Source organism: Carcharodon carcharias, chromosome 9, assembly GCF_017639515.1.
Source record: "Carcharodon carcharias isolate sCarCar2 chromosome 9, sCarCar2.pri, whole genome shotgun sequence".
Taxonomy (NCBI): Eukaryota; Metazoa; Chordata; class Chondrichthyes; order Lamniformes; family Lamnidae; genus Carcharodon; species Carcharodon carcharias.
The window spans coordinates 146,178,594-146,193,569 of NC_054475.1; the positions used below are offsets into that span (position 1 = coordinate 146,178,594).

A 14,976-nucleotide genomic window follows, 5' to 3' on the forward strand; every position below is an offset into this window, starting at 1 on the left:
TGGGACAGTAGTTAACTGAATAATCAGTTATGGGGTTCAGAAAAGTGAGCAATTTAGCAGAGGTGCTACTGGAAGACTGCATGTAGGGCATTCATTTGCTGTGCAGCTGAAGAAACTGAATTTAGTGTGTGGTTTTTGGGTGTCTCAGAGATGAGAGCTAGGTGAGAGCATCAAGTAAATGCTGAGGAATTTACTGGTAGAAAACTGTTGGCAATTGTGCCAGTTCCAAGCGAGAACCCTTTGTGTCAAGCTAGACGTAACTCTTACAGACAGACCATTGAAAGGTATTGTTGGGGTAAAGGAATAGTGGAAATTTGAATTGTCATCTTGTTTGTATTGAGATCTTTCCAACCTTTTTGTCTGGTGTAATGTAGTTCACTTGTTTCAATTAAAATGTTATTCTTTGTATTAAAAGTTCATTAGACTCCTGTGAATTTGTTCAGCAACTTTCCTCCATGGTTTCTTTAAAAAAAAGTTAAGATTTACAAGCCAGGTTTCAGATTTGACTTGTCCAGTATTAAAAGCAGCTGGGATCGTAACAGTGGGGGATCGCTGGAAAGCTTGGAGAAGCTTGCCCTGTTACTCCCAGAGGGTATAGGGATAGCAAGGATTTGGAGTCCAGGTCCAGAAGGGGGTAGAGCCTCCTCTCTCACTGCGAGTGCTGCTAGTTCAGTGTAGAATGAGGAAAATGTAAACCTAATAATTCAAATGCCCTTTTCAGAGCCACTTGCAGGAACTGTGAAAGAGCTGATTACTGTTGAAGAGAGTCCAAAATGGAGTCATTATAACAGTGGATTAACCTGTTTCTGATCTGTTCACTGCTTTCAGTTAACTCTTGATTGTGCTCTGTGGTCCATCTGCGCCCTAGGCCTCCTGCCTTTGTTGCTCCTCCAATCATAGATTCTGTTTCTGGAGGAGCAGCAAAATTGGGAGAGAGGGAACCTGTGATTGGACAATCAGCTGCTCACAGATTCTGTTCCTTCAATATACAAGGACGACTTTTCTTTGATCACCCCCATTATTCCATTTTCACAGGCTTTCTGGGGCCTTCCAAGGGAGAATTTGCCTGTTTACCTCCCCCCCCCCCTCCTCTCTCCTTCCCACCCCATGTATATTGAATCCTGCCTGTAACCCTACATATTTTTTCACTTCAAATAATTAACCAATTCCCTTTTGAAAGCCACAATTGAATCTGCCTCCACCATACACTTGGGCAGTGCATCCCAGAACCTTTACTTAATAAACATTTTCTCGCGTCAACTTCTGGTTCTTTTGCCATTCACCTTATGGGGAGGCGATGGCACAGTAGTATTGTCGTTGGACTAGTGACCTAGAGACCCAGGGTAATGCTCTGGGGACTTGGATTCGAATCCTGCCACGACAGATGGTGAAATTTGAATTCAATAAAAATTAAGTGTCTGATTAAAACTATGAAACCATTGTTTTTTGCTGTAAAAACTCATCTGGTTCACTAATGTCCTTCAGGGAAGGAAATCTGTCGTCCTTACCTGGTCTGGCCTACATGTGACTCCAGACCCACAGCAATGTCCTCTTAAATGCCCTCTGAAATGGCCTAGCAAGCCACTCAGTTGTAACAAACCACTGAAAAGTCACAAAAAAGGAATAAAACTGGACGGACCACCCAGCGTCGACCTAGGCATTGGAAACAAAAACTGCAATCTCAGCCTTGTCGACCCTGTAAAGTCGTCCTTACTAACATATGGGGGTGAGTGCCAAAATTGGGAGACCTGTCCCACAGACTAGTCAAGCAACAGCCTGACACAGTCATCCTCATGGAATCACACCTTACAGATAATGTCCCAGACACCACCAGCACCATCCCTTGGTATGTCCTGTCCCACCGCAGGACAGACCTAGCAGATGGCAGCATAGTGGTATACAATCGAGAGGGAGTTGCCGTGGGAGTCCTCAACATTGACTCCAGACCTCATAAAGTCTCATGGTATCAGGTCAAACAGGGCAAGCAAACCTCCTGCTGATTACCACATACTGCCCTCTCTCAGCTGGTTACTTAGTGCTCCTCCATGTTGAATGTCAGTTGGAGGAAGCACTGAGGGTAGGTAAGGGTGCAGAATGTACTCTGGATGGGGGACTTCAATGTCCACCACTAAGAGTGGCTTGGTAGCACCACTAATGACCCAGCTGGCCGAATCCTAAAGGACATAGCTGCAAGACTGGGTCTGCGGCAGGCAGTGAGGAAACCAGCAAGAAGGAAAAACATACTTGACCTCATCCTCACCTGCCGCAGATGCACCTGTCCATGACAGTATCAGTAAGATTGACCACCACAGTCGTTGTGGAGATAAGTCCCGGCTTCACATTGAGCACACCCTCCATTGTGTTGTGTGGTACTACCACTGTGCTGAATGGGATAGATTTCAAACAGATCTAGCAGCTCAAGATTGGGCATCAATGAGGCGCTGTGGGCCATCAGCAACAGAATTGCACTCGAACACAATCTGTAACCTCATGGCCCGGCATATTCCCCACTCTACCATCAAGCCAAGGGATCAACCCTGGTTCAGTGAAGAGTGCAGGAGGGCATGCCAGGAGCAGCACCAGGCATACCTTAAAAGAAAATGAGGTGTCAACCTGGTGAAGCGATAACATAGGACTACATGTATACCAAACAGTAGAAGCTGCAAGTGATAGACAGGGCTAAGCGATCCCAAAACCATCAGATCAGATCTAAGCTCTGCAATCCTGCCACATCCAGTCGTAAATGGTGGTTGGCAATTAAACAGCTCACTGGAGGAGGAGGCTCCGCAAATACCTCCATCCTCAATGATGGAGGAGCCCAGCACATCAGTGCAATAGATAAGGCTGAAGGATTTGATACAATCTTCCGCCAGAAGTGTCAAGTGGATGATCCATCTCGGCCGCCTCCAGAGGTCCCCAGCATCACAGATGCCCGTCTTCAGTCAATTTGATTCACTCCACGTGATATCAAGAAATGACTGAAGGCACTGGATAGTACTGAAGACTTGTGCTCCAGAACTTGCTGTTCCCCTAGCCAAGCTGTTCCAGTACAGCTACAACACTGGCATCTACCTGGCTATATGGAAAATTGCCCAGGCATGTCTGTACACAAAAAAGCAGGACAAATCCAACCCGGCCAATTACCATCCCATCAGTCTACTCTTGATCATCAGTAAAGTAATAGAAGGGGTCATCAACCGTGCTATCAAGCGATGCTTGCTTAGCAATAACCTCACTGATGCCCCGTTTGAATTCTGGCAGGGCCACTTGTCTCCTGACCTCATTACAGCCTTGGTTCAAACATGGACAAAAGAGCTGAACTACAGAGGTGAGGTGATAGTGACTGCCCTTGACATCAAGGCAACATTTGGCAGAGTGTGGCATCAAGGAGCCCTAGCAAAACTGGAGTCAATGGGAATCAGGGGGGAAACTGTCCATTGGAGCCATACCTAGCACAAAGGAATATGGTTGTTGGAGGTCAGTCATCTCAGCTTCAGGACATCACTGCAGGACTCCATCAGGGCAGTGTCCTTGGCCCAACCATCTTCAGCTGCTTCTTCAATGAGCTTCCTTCCATCATAAGGTCAGAAGTGGGGATGTTCGCTGCTGATTGCGCAATGTTCAGCATCATTCGTGCCGACTCAAACTGAAGCGGTCTGTGTTCAAATGCAGCAAGACCTGGACAATATCCAGAATTGGGCTGACAAGTGGCAAGTAACATGTGTGCCACACAAGTGTCAGGCAATGACCATCTCCAACAAGAGAAAATTTAACCATCACCCTTTGATGTTCAATGGCATTACTATCACTGAATCCCTCACAATCAACATCATGGGGGTTACCATTGAGCAGAAACTGAGCTGGACTGGCCATATAAGTACTGTGGCTACAAGAGTAGGTGAGACACTAGGAATAGTGTGACGAATAACTCACCTCCTGACTTCTCAAAGCCTGTCCACCATCTACAAGGCACAAGTCAGGAGTGTGATGGAATACTCCCCACTTGACTGGATGAGGGCAGCTGCCACAACACTCAAGAAGCTTGACACCATCCAGGACAAAACAGCCCACTTGATTGGCACCACATCCACAAATATTCACTCCCTCTACCATCAATACACAGTAGCAGCAGTGTGTACCATCTACAAGATGCGCTGCAGAAATTCACCAAGGCTTCTTCAACAGCACTTTCCAAATCCATAACCACTACCGTCTAGAAAGACAAGGGAGCAGATGGATGGGAACACCACCACCTAGAAGTTCCCCTCTAAGTCACTCACCATCCTGACTTGGCAATATATTGCTGTTCCTTCACTGCTGGGTCAAATTCCTGGAACTCCCTCCTGAACCGTACTGTGGGTGTACCCACATCACAGGGACTGCAGTGGTTCAAGAAGGCAGCTCACCACCACCTTCTCAAGGCAACTGGGATGGGCAATAAATGCTGCCCCATCCAGCGAAGCCCACATCCCTTTAAATGAATTTTTAAAAGTCAGTGTCCTCTGGTTCTTGATCCTTCTTCCAGTGGAATCTTCTCCCTATCTATTCTGCCCAGACCCTTCATGATTTTCAACAGTTTCATCAAATTTCCTTCTTGAAGCCCTCTTCTGTAAAGAAAACAACCCAACTTTGCCAGTCTATCTGCTTAACTGAAGTCCCTCATCATGGACATTGTCATAAACCTTTTCTGCATCCTCTCCAATGCTTTGCATCCCTCCTAAAGTGCAATGCCCAGAATTGGACACTGCTCCAATTGAAGCCAAACCAGTGTTTTTATAAAGGTTCATCATTGCTTCCATCCTTTTGTGTTCTGTGGCTCTGTTTATAAAACCCAGGATCCCATATGTCATCTTAACCACTCCCTCTCAACCTGCTCTTCAAAAATTTATGAATGTATACCCCATCCCCCCAGGTCGTCCTCCTGCACCCCTTTTAGAATTGTATCCTTTATTTTATATTGCCCCTTCTCCTATTTCCTATCAAATGTATCACTTCACATTTCTGTGCATTAAATTTCATCTACCACGTGCCTGCCCATTTCACAAGCCATATGAACTACGAGTTAGGAGTGGGAGTAGGCTGCTCGGCCCCTCAAGCCTGCTCTGCCATTCAAAAAGATCATGGCTGATCTGATTTCAACCTCGTATTTGTGCCTACCCTTGATAACGTTTCACCCCCTTGCTCATCAAGAATCCTTCAACTTTGCCTTAAAGATATTCGAGAACTCTGCCTCAACCACCTTTTTGAGGAAGAGAATTCCAAAGTGTCTGAACCCTCAAAAAATTTCTCTTCATCTCTGCCTTAAATGGGCGACTCCTTATTTTGAAATAGTAACCCTAAGTTCCAGATTCTCCCACAAGAGGAAATGTCCTTTTCACATTCACCCTGTCAAGTCCCCTCAGTATTTTACGTTTCAATCAGTTGCCTTTTAGCCTTCTAAACTCCCAACAGATACAAGCCTAGCCTGTCCAGCCTTTCCTCATAAGATAACCTGCCCATTCCAGTAATCTAGTAAATCTTCTCTGAACTGCTAATGCATTTACATCTTTCCTTAAATAGGGAGACCAATATTGTATTCGGTACTCCAGATGTGGCCTCACCAACACCCTGTATAAGTGAAGCATAATCGCTCCACTCTGTATTCAATTCCCCCTGCAATAATTGATAACATTCTATTAGCTTTGCTAACTACTTACTGCATCTGCATACTAACCTTTTGTAATTCATGCACTAGGACACCCAGAACCCTCTGCATCTCAGAACTCTGCAGTCTCTCGCCATTTAGATAATATGCCTTTTTATATTTGTCCTGCAAAAATGGACAACTTCACATTTTCCTACATTATATTCCACTTTCCAGATCTTTTCCCACTCACCTAATCTATCTATATCCTTTTGTAGCCTCCTTATGCCCTCTTCTGACTTAATTTCCTACCTACCTTTGGGTCATCTGTAAATTTGACAACCATGTTATCGGTCCCTTCTTCCTAATCATTGATATAAATTGTAAAACGTTGAGGCCCCAGCACTGATCCCTGTGCACACCACTTGTCACATTCTGCCATCCAGAAAAAGCCATTTATGCCTACTGTTTCCTGTTAGCTAGCTAATCTTCTATCCATGCCAACATGTTGCCCTCTACACCATGAGCTTTTCTGCAATAACCTTTTAATGAGGCATCTTATTAAATGCCTTCTGGAAATCTAAGTGCAGTACATCCACCAGTTCCCCTTTATCCACAGCACTGTTACTTTTTCAAAGAACTCCAATAAATTGGTTAAATATGATTTCCATTTCACACAGCCCTATTGACTGCCTTGAATTACCTTGAATTTATCTAAGTGCCCTGTTATAATGTCTTTAATAGCTTCTAATATCTTCCCTATGACCGATGTTAAGCTAACTGATCTGTATTTTCCTGCTTGCTTTCTGTCTCCCTCTCTTAAATACATTTTCCAATAATTTTTCAACTATTTTCCAATCTAACGGAACCTTTCCTGAATCTATTGAATTTTGGAAAATTAAAACCAACGTATCAGCTATCACACTAGCCACTTCTTTTATGACCCTAGGATGAAATCCATCAGGATCCGGGGACTTGTCAACCCGTAATTCCAACAATTTGCTCAGTACCGCCTCCCTGTGATTGTAATTTTCTTGAACTCCTGCCTCCCTTCCAATTCCTGCTCTACAGCTTTTCCGCAATGTTACTTGTGAAGACCGATGCAAAATACCTATTCAATTCATCTGCCATCTCCTTATTTTGCATTATTAATTTCCCAGACTTACTTTCTATAGGACCAATGCTCACTCTGTTAATTATTTTCTTTTTCAAATATCTATGGAAACTCTTACTTTCTGTCTTATATTTCTAGCTAGCTTTTTCTTGTAGTCCAATTTTTCTTTCCTTACTAATCTTTTAGTCATTCTTTGCTGTTTTTATATTCTGTTCAATCTTCTGATCACCACCCATCTTTGCATAAGTATAAGCTTTTTCTTTAAGTTTGATGCAATCTTTAACTTTTTTAATTAACCACGGATGGTGGGTCCTCCCCTTGGGAATTTTTTTTTCTTGTTGGAATGTATCTATTCTGTGTATTCTGAAATATCTCCTTAAATGTCTGCCACTGGATCTCTATTGACCTTAACCAAAATTGCCAGTCCATTTTCGCTAGCTTTGCTTTCATGCCCTCGTAAATGCCTTTATTTGAGTTTAAATACTAGCGTTAGACCCAGTCTTCCCTCCCTCAAACTGAAAGTAAAATTCAATTATATTTTGATCAGTGCTACCTAGGGATGCCTTCACCTATGAGGCCATTAATTAATCCTTTCTCATTGCACAATACCAGGCCCAGTGTAGCCTGCTCCCTGGTTGGCTCCAGAACTTGCTGTTCCAAGAAATTATCCCAAAAACATTGTGAATTCGTCATTTATGCTACCTTTGCCCATCTGGTTGTTCCAACCTGGTATGTGGATTAAAATCCCCCATGATAATCACTACTTTTCTGACAAGCTATTTCTTCTTTGATACCCCATCCTACTATGTGATTACTGTACACCACTCCCACAAGCGATGACTTGCCTTTATCTCTACCCAAACTACTTCTATATCCTGGGTTCCTGTACTTAGGCCATCCCTCTCTATTGTATTAATGTTGTCTTTAACTAACAGAGCCACCCCTCCACCTTTTCATAACTTCCTATCCTTCCTAAAAGTCACATACCCTTCAATGTTCAGGTCCCAATCTATCACACCCTGTAGCCATGTCCCTGTAATGACTGTTAGATTGTACTTATTTATCTCTCTTTGCATTATTAGTTCATTTATTTTGTTTTGCATGCAATGTCCATTCAGATACAGAGCCTTTTTTTATTATTTTTGTAACCTCTAACCTTCTCTATTGGTTTACTCTTAGACTTGTACTCTCTGTCCCTTCCTGTCAAGTTCTGTTTATCATTTTCTAAATTAATGCCTTTTTCTCTTACCCTCTCTCTGCTCCTTAATTTACCACATTTTCGCACATTTGATCCCTTGCCCCGGTTTAGTTTAAAACTATTTCTACTTCCCTAGTTATCCCAGCATGGTTCGGGCGTAGACCAAAGGTGGGATAAACAGCCTGTTCATTTAGTAACAGTCGAAGAGGTGGTAGTGAGGTAGAACTTGATGTCATCATTTTACTTGTGAAAATTAATGCTGTGCTTCTGGATGATGTCGCCGAGAGACAACATGTCATTGAGAAATAGAAGGGGGCCAAGGATTAATCCTTGGGTAACACTAGAGGAAACGGTGCAGATGAAGAAAGTGAAACTATTGCAAGTGATTCTCTGTTTACAATTAGATAAGAATGGAACCAAGAGAGCAATAATAACTAGCTGGGCAACAGTGGAGAGGTGTTGGAGAAGGATGGTGTGGTTAACCATTTCAAAGGTCAAGAAGGTGGAGGAAGATAAGTTTAACTATGTCACAGTCACAGGATGTCATTTGTAATTTTGAGAGCTGTTCTGGTACTTTAACAGGAGAAGAAACTTGATTGGATAGATTCAAACGAAGTTCCAGCAAAGATGAGAATGGATTTGAAAGTCATTAATTAATCCTGTCTCATTATGCATTACCAGAGCTAAAATAGCCTGATCACTGGTTGAAGAACATATTGTGCTAAGAAACTGCTCCGAATATATTTTTATGAACTCATCCTCCAGATTTGTCCAATCTATATGAAGATTAAAATCTCCCTTGATTATTATAGTCCCTTTCTTACAAGCTCCCATTATTTTTTAATTTATACTCCTGTGCTACAGTGTAGCTACTGTCAGGGAGCCTATAAACTATAAAAACAAAAAAACTGCGGATGCTGGAAATCCAAAACAAAAACAGAATTATCTGGAAAATCTCAGCAGGTCTGGCAGCATCGGCGGAGAAGAAAAGAGTTGACGTTTCGAGTCCTCATGAGCCTTCGACAGAACTTGAGTTCGAGTCCAAGAAAGAGTTGAAATATAAGCTGGTTTAAGGTGTGTGTGTGGGGGGGCGGAGAGAGAGAGAAGTGGAGGGGGGGTGTGGTTGTAGGGACAAACAAGCAGTGATAGAAGCAGATCATCAAAAGATGTCAACAACAATAATACAAAAGAACACATAGGTGTTAAAGTTAAAGTTGGTGATATTATCTAAACGAATGTGCTAATTAAGAATGGATGGTAGGGCACTCAAGGTATAGCTCTAGTGGGGGTGGGGAGAGCATAAAAGATGTAAAAAATAAATAAATAAATATTTTTTTTTTTTCTTTTTCTCTTTTTACAATGGAAATAGGTGGGAAAAGGAAAATCTATATAATTTATTGGAAAAAAAAGAAAAGGAAGGGGGAAACAGAAAGGGGGTGGGGACGGGGGAGGGAGCTCACGACCTAAAGTTGTTGAATTCAATATTCAGTCCGGATGGCTGTAAAGTGCCTAGTCTTGCCTCATCTTCCGACTAGGCACTTTACAGCCATCCGGACTGAATATTGAATTCAACAACTTTAGGTCGTGAGCTCCCTCCCCGATCCCCACGCCCTTTCTGTTTCCCCCTTTCTTTCCTTTTTTTTTCCAATAAATTATATAGATTTTCCTTTTCCCACCTATTTCCATTATAAAAAGAGGGGGGAAAAATTATTTATTTTTTTTTTTGTTACATCTTTTATGCTCTCCCCACCCCACTAGAGCTATACCTTGAGTGCCCTACCATCCATTCTTAATTAGCACATTCGTTTAGATAATATCACCAACTTTAACTTTAACACCTATGTGTTCTTTTGTATTATTGTTGTTGACATCTTTTGATGATCTGCTTCTATCACTGCTTGTTTGTCCCTACAACCACACCCCCCCTCCACTTCGCTCTCTCTCCGCCCCCCACACACACACCTTAAACCAGCTTATATTTCAACTCTTTCTTGGACTCGAACTCAAGTTCTGTCGAAGGGTCATGAGGACTCGAAACGTCAACTCTTTTCTTCTCCGCCGATGCTGCCAGACCTGCTGAGTTTTTCCAGGTAATTCTGTTTTAGCCTATAAACTATTCCCAACAGCAACTTCTTTCTTTGCTATTTTTTATCTCCACCCAAACTGATTGTACATCTTGATCCTCCAAACCAAGATCATTTCTCACTACTGTTCTGATCGCATCCCTTATCAACAGCCAAAAGTCAAATGGCTATACACTCAATAGAGGGACAATTCTGCAAAATTGTGCTCCAGACATGACTCTTCACCTGTCAGAAACATAGTAAGAAGTCAGCTACCAACTCTAACAATTTTCTGTCCGTTAAAACAAAAACACATTTATTCCTGATAATGCATTTCCAAACAATGAAACGCCACACTGGGAGTGCAAACCCTTGTGATCCCTTACCTGTGATCACAGCAAAGTACCTTATGGGCAGAATTTTCCATTCAGCGTGTGGGACGCCCCTGACACGCCGGAATGTTAAATGACGCGTGATGACGTTGGGCGTGTGTCCCGAAGTCATGCGGTATTTCGTTTAGCGGGCGCACCTAATGGTTGGCGAGCAGGCAAAAAGGCCAAGCGGCCTTTATGTTTTTTAGGAAACCTCATCCACAAGTGGGATGAGGTTTCCTAAAGCTTTTACAAATTGAATAAAAACTTTTTTTTTTTTTGAAAAATAAAAACATGCCCTATCTCATGTGACACAGTCACACGAGGGCACATGTTTCATTAAATATCTATTGTATTTTTTTTAAAAGCACTGCAGTTTCTCTGAGGCACGCCAGCTGGATTCGACTGTCCCTTCCTACCCCACCCACACAGGTAGCGCTCAGTGCTACCACTCTCAATCCACGCAAGGGGGGACCTTAATTGGCCTGCCCACGTGAAATTGCAGTGCGGAGCCGATCGCAGGCGGTGGGCGCCTCCGTGACTACTCCTGCCGAGCCTGCCCGATGGATGGAAAATCCTGGCCTATGATTCTCTGTGCATTCTATGTACTGCATATTGGAATACTAGAAATGATTGACACTCATGATCTATGTTTTTAGCCTATGATAGTAGCTACTTTGTGTGTTTATTTTTGCGTTGATTTTAATGAATGCTACATTTTGATGGAATAGCAGTGCAGCAATTTCATTTGTTAATGGAATAAAATATTTAACATTCTACGCAATAAATTATAGAAACAAGTCACCTGCAATTACTGTTCCAACTTCTCAAGTTCTCAAATGTTGTATAGGAAGTTTGAAACAATATGAATCATTTTTTTGAGTCTTAATTCCATGAAGCAAAGTAGGATATATATTTTAAACATAGATATTACAGGTAGAGTGTCTCAAAACCAGCAACCTCAGAACTAAGCCCATGCTGTATTTCGGATCTTGCTGGTTTTCAGGAAAAAGTTCCCAAAGTATTTCGCTGTACCTGTAGTGTAGTTAGATAAAGATCGACAGAAGTCAAATCTAAGGCAGCCACACTGGTAAGGCCACAGCTTAAAAACTATTGGTTTTGAGTCACAGGAGCGCTAGAGAAACACTTGAGATGGAAGCAGAAGCAAAATACTACGGATGCTGGAAATCTGAAATTAAAACAAAATGCTGTAAAAACTCGGCAGGTCTGGCAGCACCTGTGAAGAGAGTAACAAAGTTAACATTTCTAGTCTGTATGACTCTTTAGAGCTAAAGAGAAGTAGAAATATGATGGATTTTGTACTTTTTAAAAGGAGGTAGAGCAAAATGGAAGGTCAGGGATAGGTGGGAGCTCAGGAGAGACTGACAAAGGTGTCATGAACACAAGACAAGGGAGTGTTAATGATAATGTTAAAGACTAAAAAAGGTGCTGAGAGTGGCATAAAGGTAAGGGCAGAATAGTTGGAACAAGGTTCAGCGCTCTGAAAGAACAACGTAGGAAAAAGTGACACATGGCCCTGTGGATGGGTGTGGGGGTGGGGCAGGTTGGGGAAAAAGGATTTTTTAAAATTGAAATAAATAAATAAAAATAAAAAAAGATTTTAAAAAGGGGTGAAGAGTGAGGAGAGAGTTCATGGTCTGCAGCTGTTGAACTCCATGTTAAATCCGGAAGGCTGTTAAGTGCTTGATCGAAAGATGAGGTACTGTAGAGACCATTGCCTCCGTGACACCCTGATCCACTCCTCCTTCACCCTCAACTCCTCAACCCCTTACCAAAGCACCTTCCCATGCAATCACAGGAGATGAAACACCTCCTTTACCTCCTCACTCCTCACTGCCCAAGGCCCCAAACACACCTTTCAGGTGAAGCAGTGCTTCACTTGCACCTCCTTTTAATTTGCTCTACTGTATTCACTGCACTCAATGCAGTCTCTTCTACATTTGGGAGACTAAACGCAGACTCGGTGACCGCTTTGTGGAACACCTTTGCTCAGTCCGCAAGCATGACCCAGACCTTGTCACTTGCCGTTTCAATACACCATCTTGCTCTCATACCCACATTTCCGTCCTTGGCCTGCTACAATGTTCCAGAGAAGCCCAATGCAAACAAGGGACTGTAACTCATTTTCCGATTAGGTGCAGCCTTCTAGATTTAACATTGAGTTCAACAACTTTAGACCATGAACATACTCCTCCATTTTCACCCCTTTATTAATCCCATTTTTAAAATTTATTTTTATTTATTTATTTCATTTTTTTCTTTAAATTTTTTTTTATAGTATAAAATCCATCATATTTCTACTTCTGTTTAGCACTGAAGAGGAATCATACGGACTTGAAACGTTAACTCAGTTTCTCTCTCCACAGATGCTGCCAGACCTGAGTTTTTCCAGCATTTTCTGTTTTTATCACTCAATAGAAGTTGTGCAGAGAAATGCAACTCCTTGAGCTTTTCCGTGCTGGGTTGGGTGGGGTCAAGGGTCCTCCGACCACTCGGAGCACTGGAAACGACCGGCACACGAAGAGGATAACTACCTGGCATGCCACCACGCCGATGTTACAACTCCCCAAACAAGCCAGTAAGTTTTCTTCATTCGTTTAATAGTGCTTAAAATTCTTGCATGGCCTGCTTTTAAAAAACAAAATGCCCAGTTTACAAACACTGCCAATTTTCAGATAGCTGGATTTTGAGGTACTGTACCTGTATTACTCATAGTTGAATGTAGAATTTTGCAAAGGCTATCCAGTTGGATCTTTTAGGAGCACACATAGAAAGTTGTGTGAGTGAAATGTATCTTGCTACTGTAGCCCAGTCATATACTGTAAAAGATGGGCTTATTGACCAAGCTATATAGCTCTAGTATGCATTACATTTCTCATATTGATCTATTATGCTATAAACACTAGCATCAAGGACTGGATTTTGCCGTAGTAATACATCCGTTGCTGTCATTGCTCCTCTGAAACTGACAGCAACTTCTGAAGTTTGCACATGTATGGTTGAGTGCCAAAATTCAGAAATGGCTCAGTTTCTATGCTTCTCCATAGGGTGCCATGTGGAAGTTCCCACAGGCTGCAGTCAAATAGAAATCACTGAACAGATGAGAACTTGCTCTTTTACACTGTTAGCCTTGCTGTAAAAACACTTGGAAAAAGTTGTACCTTGTTGAATGAAGTGTAACTGGATTCTTAAAGGGATGTTAAGTTCATAATTATGTCTGAAAAACCCTCTCTGGCTCTTATAAATATGAAAATGTATTTTATATTTGTGGAATGTCAAGTTTCTCTTATGATAAATGCCACCTTTGTAGTTTAAGTTTGTTTGATATTTCAGCTTCTACCTTAATCCCATATGTATGCCCCAATCATTTATTTCCATAAAATGTAATTCAAAGCGAAGGTTAATCATTACATTTTACTTCCTGGTTTGCTATCTATGTGAATATTTCAGTGTGATTAGCTGCCTACCTGTTTAATGGCATCAATGTTGCTCACCACCTGGAGATCCCTTGAGTTTATAACAGATTCACGCTAATGTTAGAAAAGGGACAGAGATCAAGCAACTTTGAGGTCATTTCCACTGCCAACTGCAAAATCCAGGAAAATGAATCCATGATTTTGTAATGGCGTGAATTGCAGTTTCATCAAGGAATTTTTCTGTCTCTTGTAGTGCCCTTAAAGACAGTCGTTTTCCTCCAATGACGAGGGAAGAATTACCACGGCTTTTCTGCTCAGTGTCTCTTCTTACCAACTTTGAAGATGTTGGGGATTATTTAGATTGGGAGGTAAGTAATTTTTTACTGAACCTGTTTCCTGGAAAAACTAACTCTAAATTTGTACTAATGTAGTTCAAAATAAGTTCGAATTGCATTCTCCTGAGGTTGTGGCAGCAATTTTCAAAAAGTAATTAGTTTGTTTAACTTTTATAATGGAAATTTTGGGCTGGTTTTTCAATAACTTGAAGCCACTGTAGCCCACCTGGGCAGGGGGATAAAGTGGGATGGACGTATACTGGATGCATACTTGACATACCCCATGACCTTCCCCTTTTGCATCCACATTATGCAGCATTTCATCTACCTTAGTGCTTTTTGGTTGGTCAGCATTTATTGCATACTGCTAGTACAAGAGGTTTTGTACAACACTGTCTTAGGGGCCATTTGAGAGCAAGAACCTATTGCTATCTCCACTTTGCATCATGGGACTTAAAAAGTTAGTATAAGTTGAAAACGTATGACATTAGAACAGGAATAAGTCAGACCACCATTTTGTTGGATCAGAACTGATTTGTTCTTTGCCATTAATCTGTTTTTCTCCATACTCATAAGTTTCAGTTGATCCAGCATGTATGGCCTTTTGGAGGAGAATTCCAGCTTTCCACTACCTTTAGTGTGGGAAAATATGCTTCCTGATTTCACCCTAAACTGGCTGTAATTTTGAGGTTGTCAAACTCCGAGGTTCTTGAAGGAGAAATGATTAGACAGCCTCATGTACAATAGCTTGTGTTTCTAATGTAAATTTAACATCTTGAGATGCCTCAGAGGAGCGCAAATAGTTAATGATTGACATTAGATGAAACATTAGGCT

The 14,976-nt window shown here is 41.9% G+C and overlaps 1 protein-coding gene across 4 annotated transcripts in view; it reads left to right on the forward strand.

Moving 5' to 3' along the window:
- Nucleotides 1-14,976, forward strand: part of LOC121282541 (AMME syndrome candidate gene 1 protein homolog) — a 142,005-nt gene that overhangs the window by 88,111 nt on the left and 38,918 nt on the right. For all 4 annotated transcript variants that reach the window (XR_005944065.1, XR_005944064.1, XM_041196276.1 and 1 more), the window contains exon 3: nucleotides 14,060-14,174. Coding sequence is in view for 2 of the 4 variants with exons in the window: in XM_041196276.1 (XP_041052210.1) it covers nucleotides 14,060-14,174 (115 nt within the window). In the remaining 2 variants the exon portion in view is untranslated. The remainder of the gene's footprint in view (nucleotides 1-14,059; nucleotides 14,175-14,976) is intronic.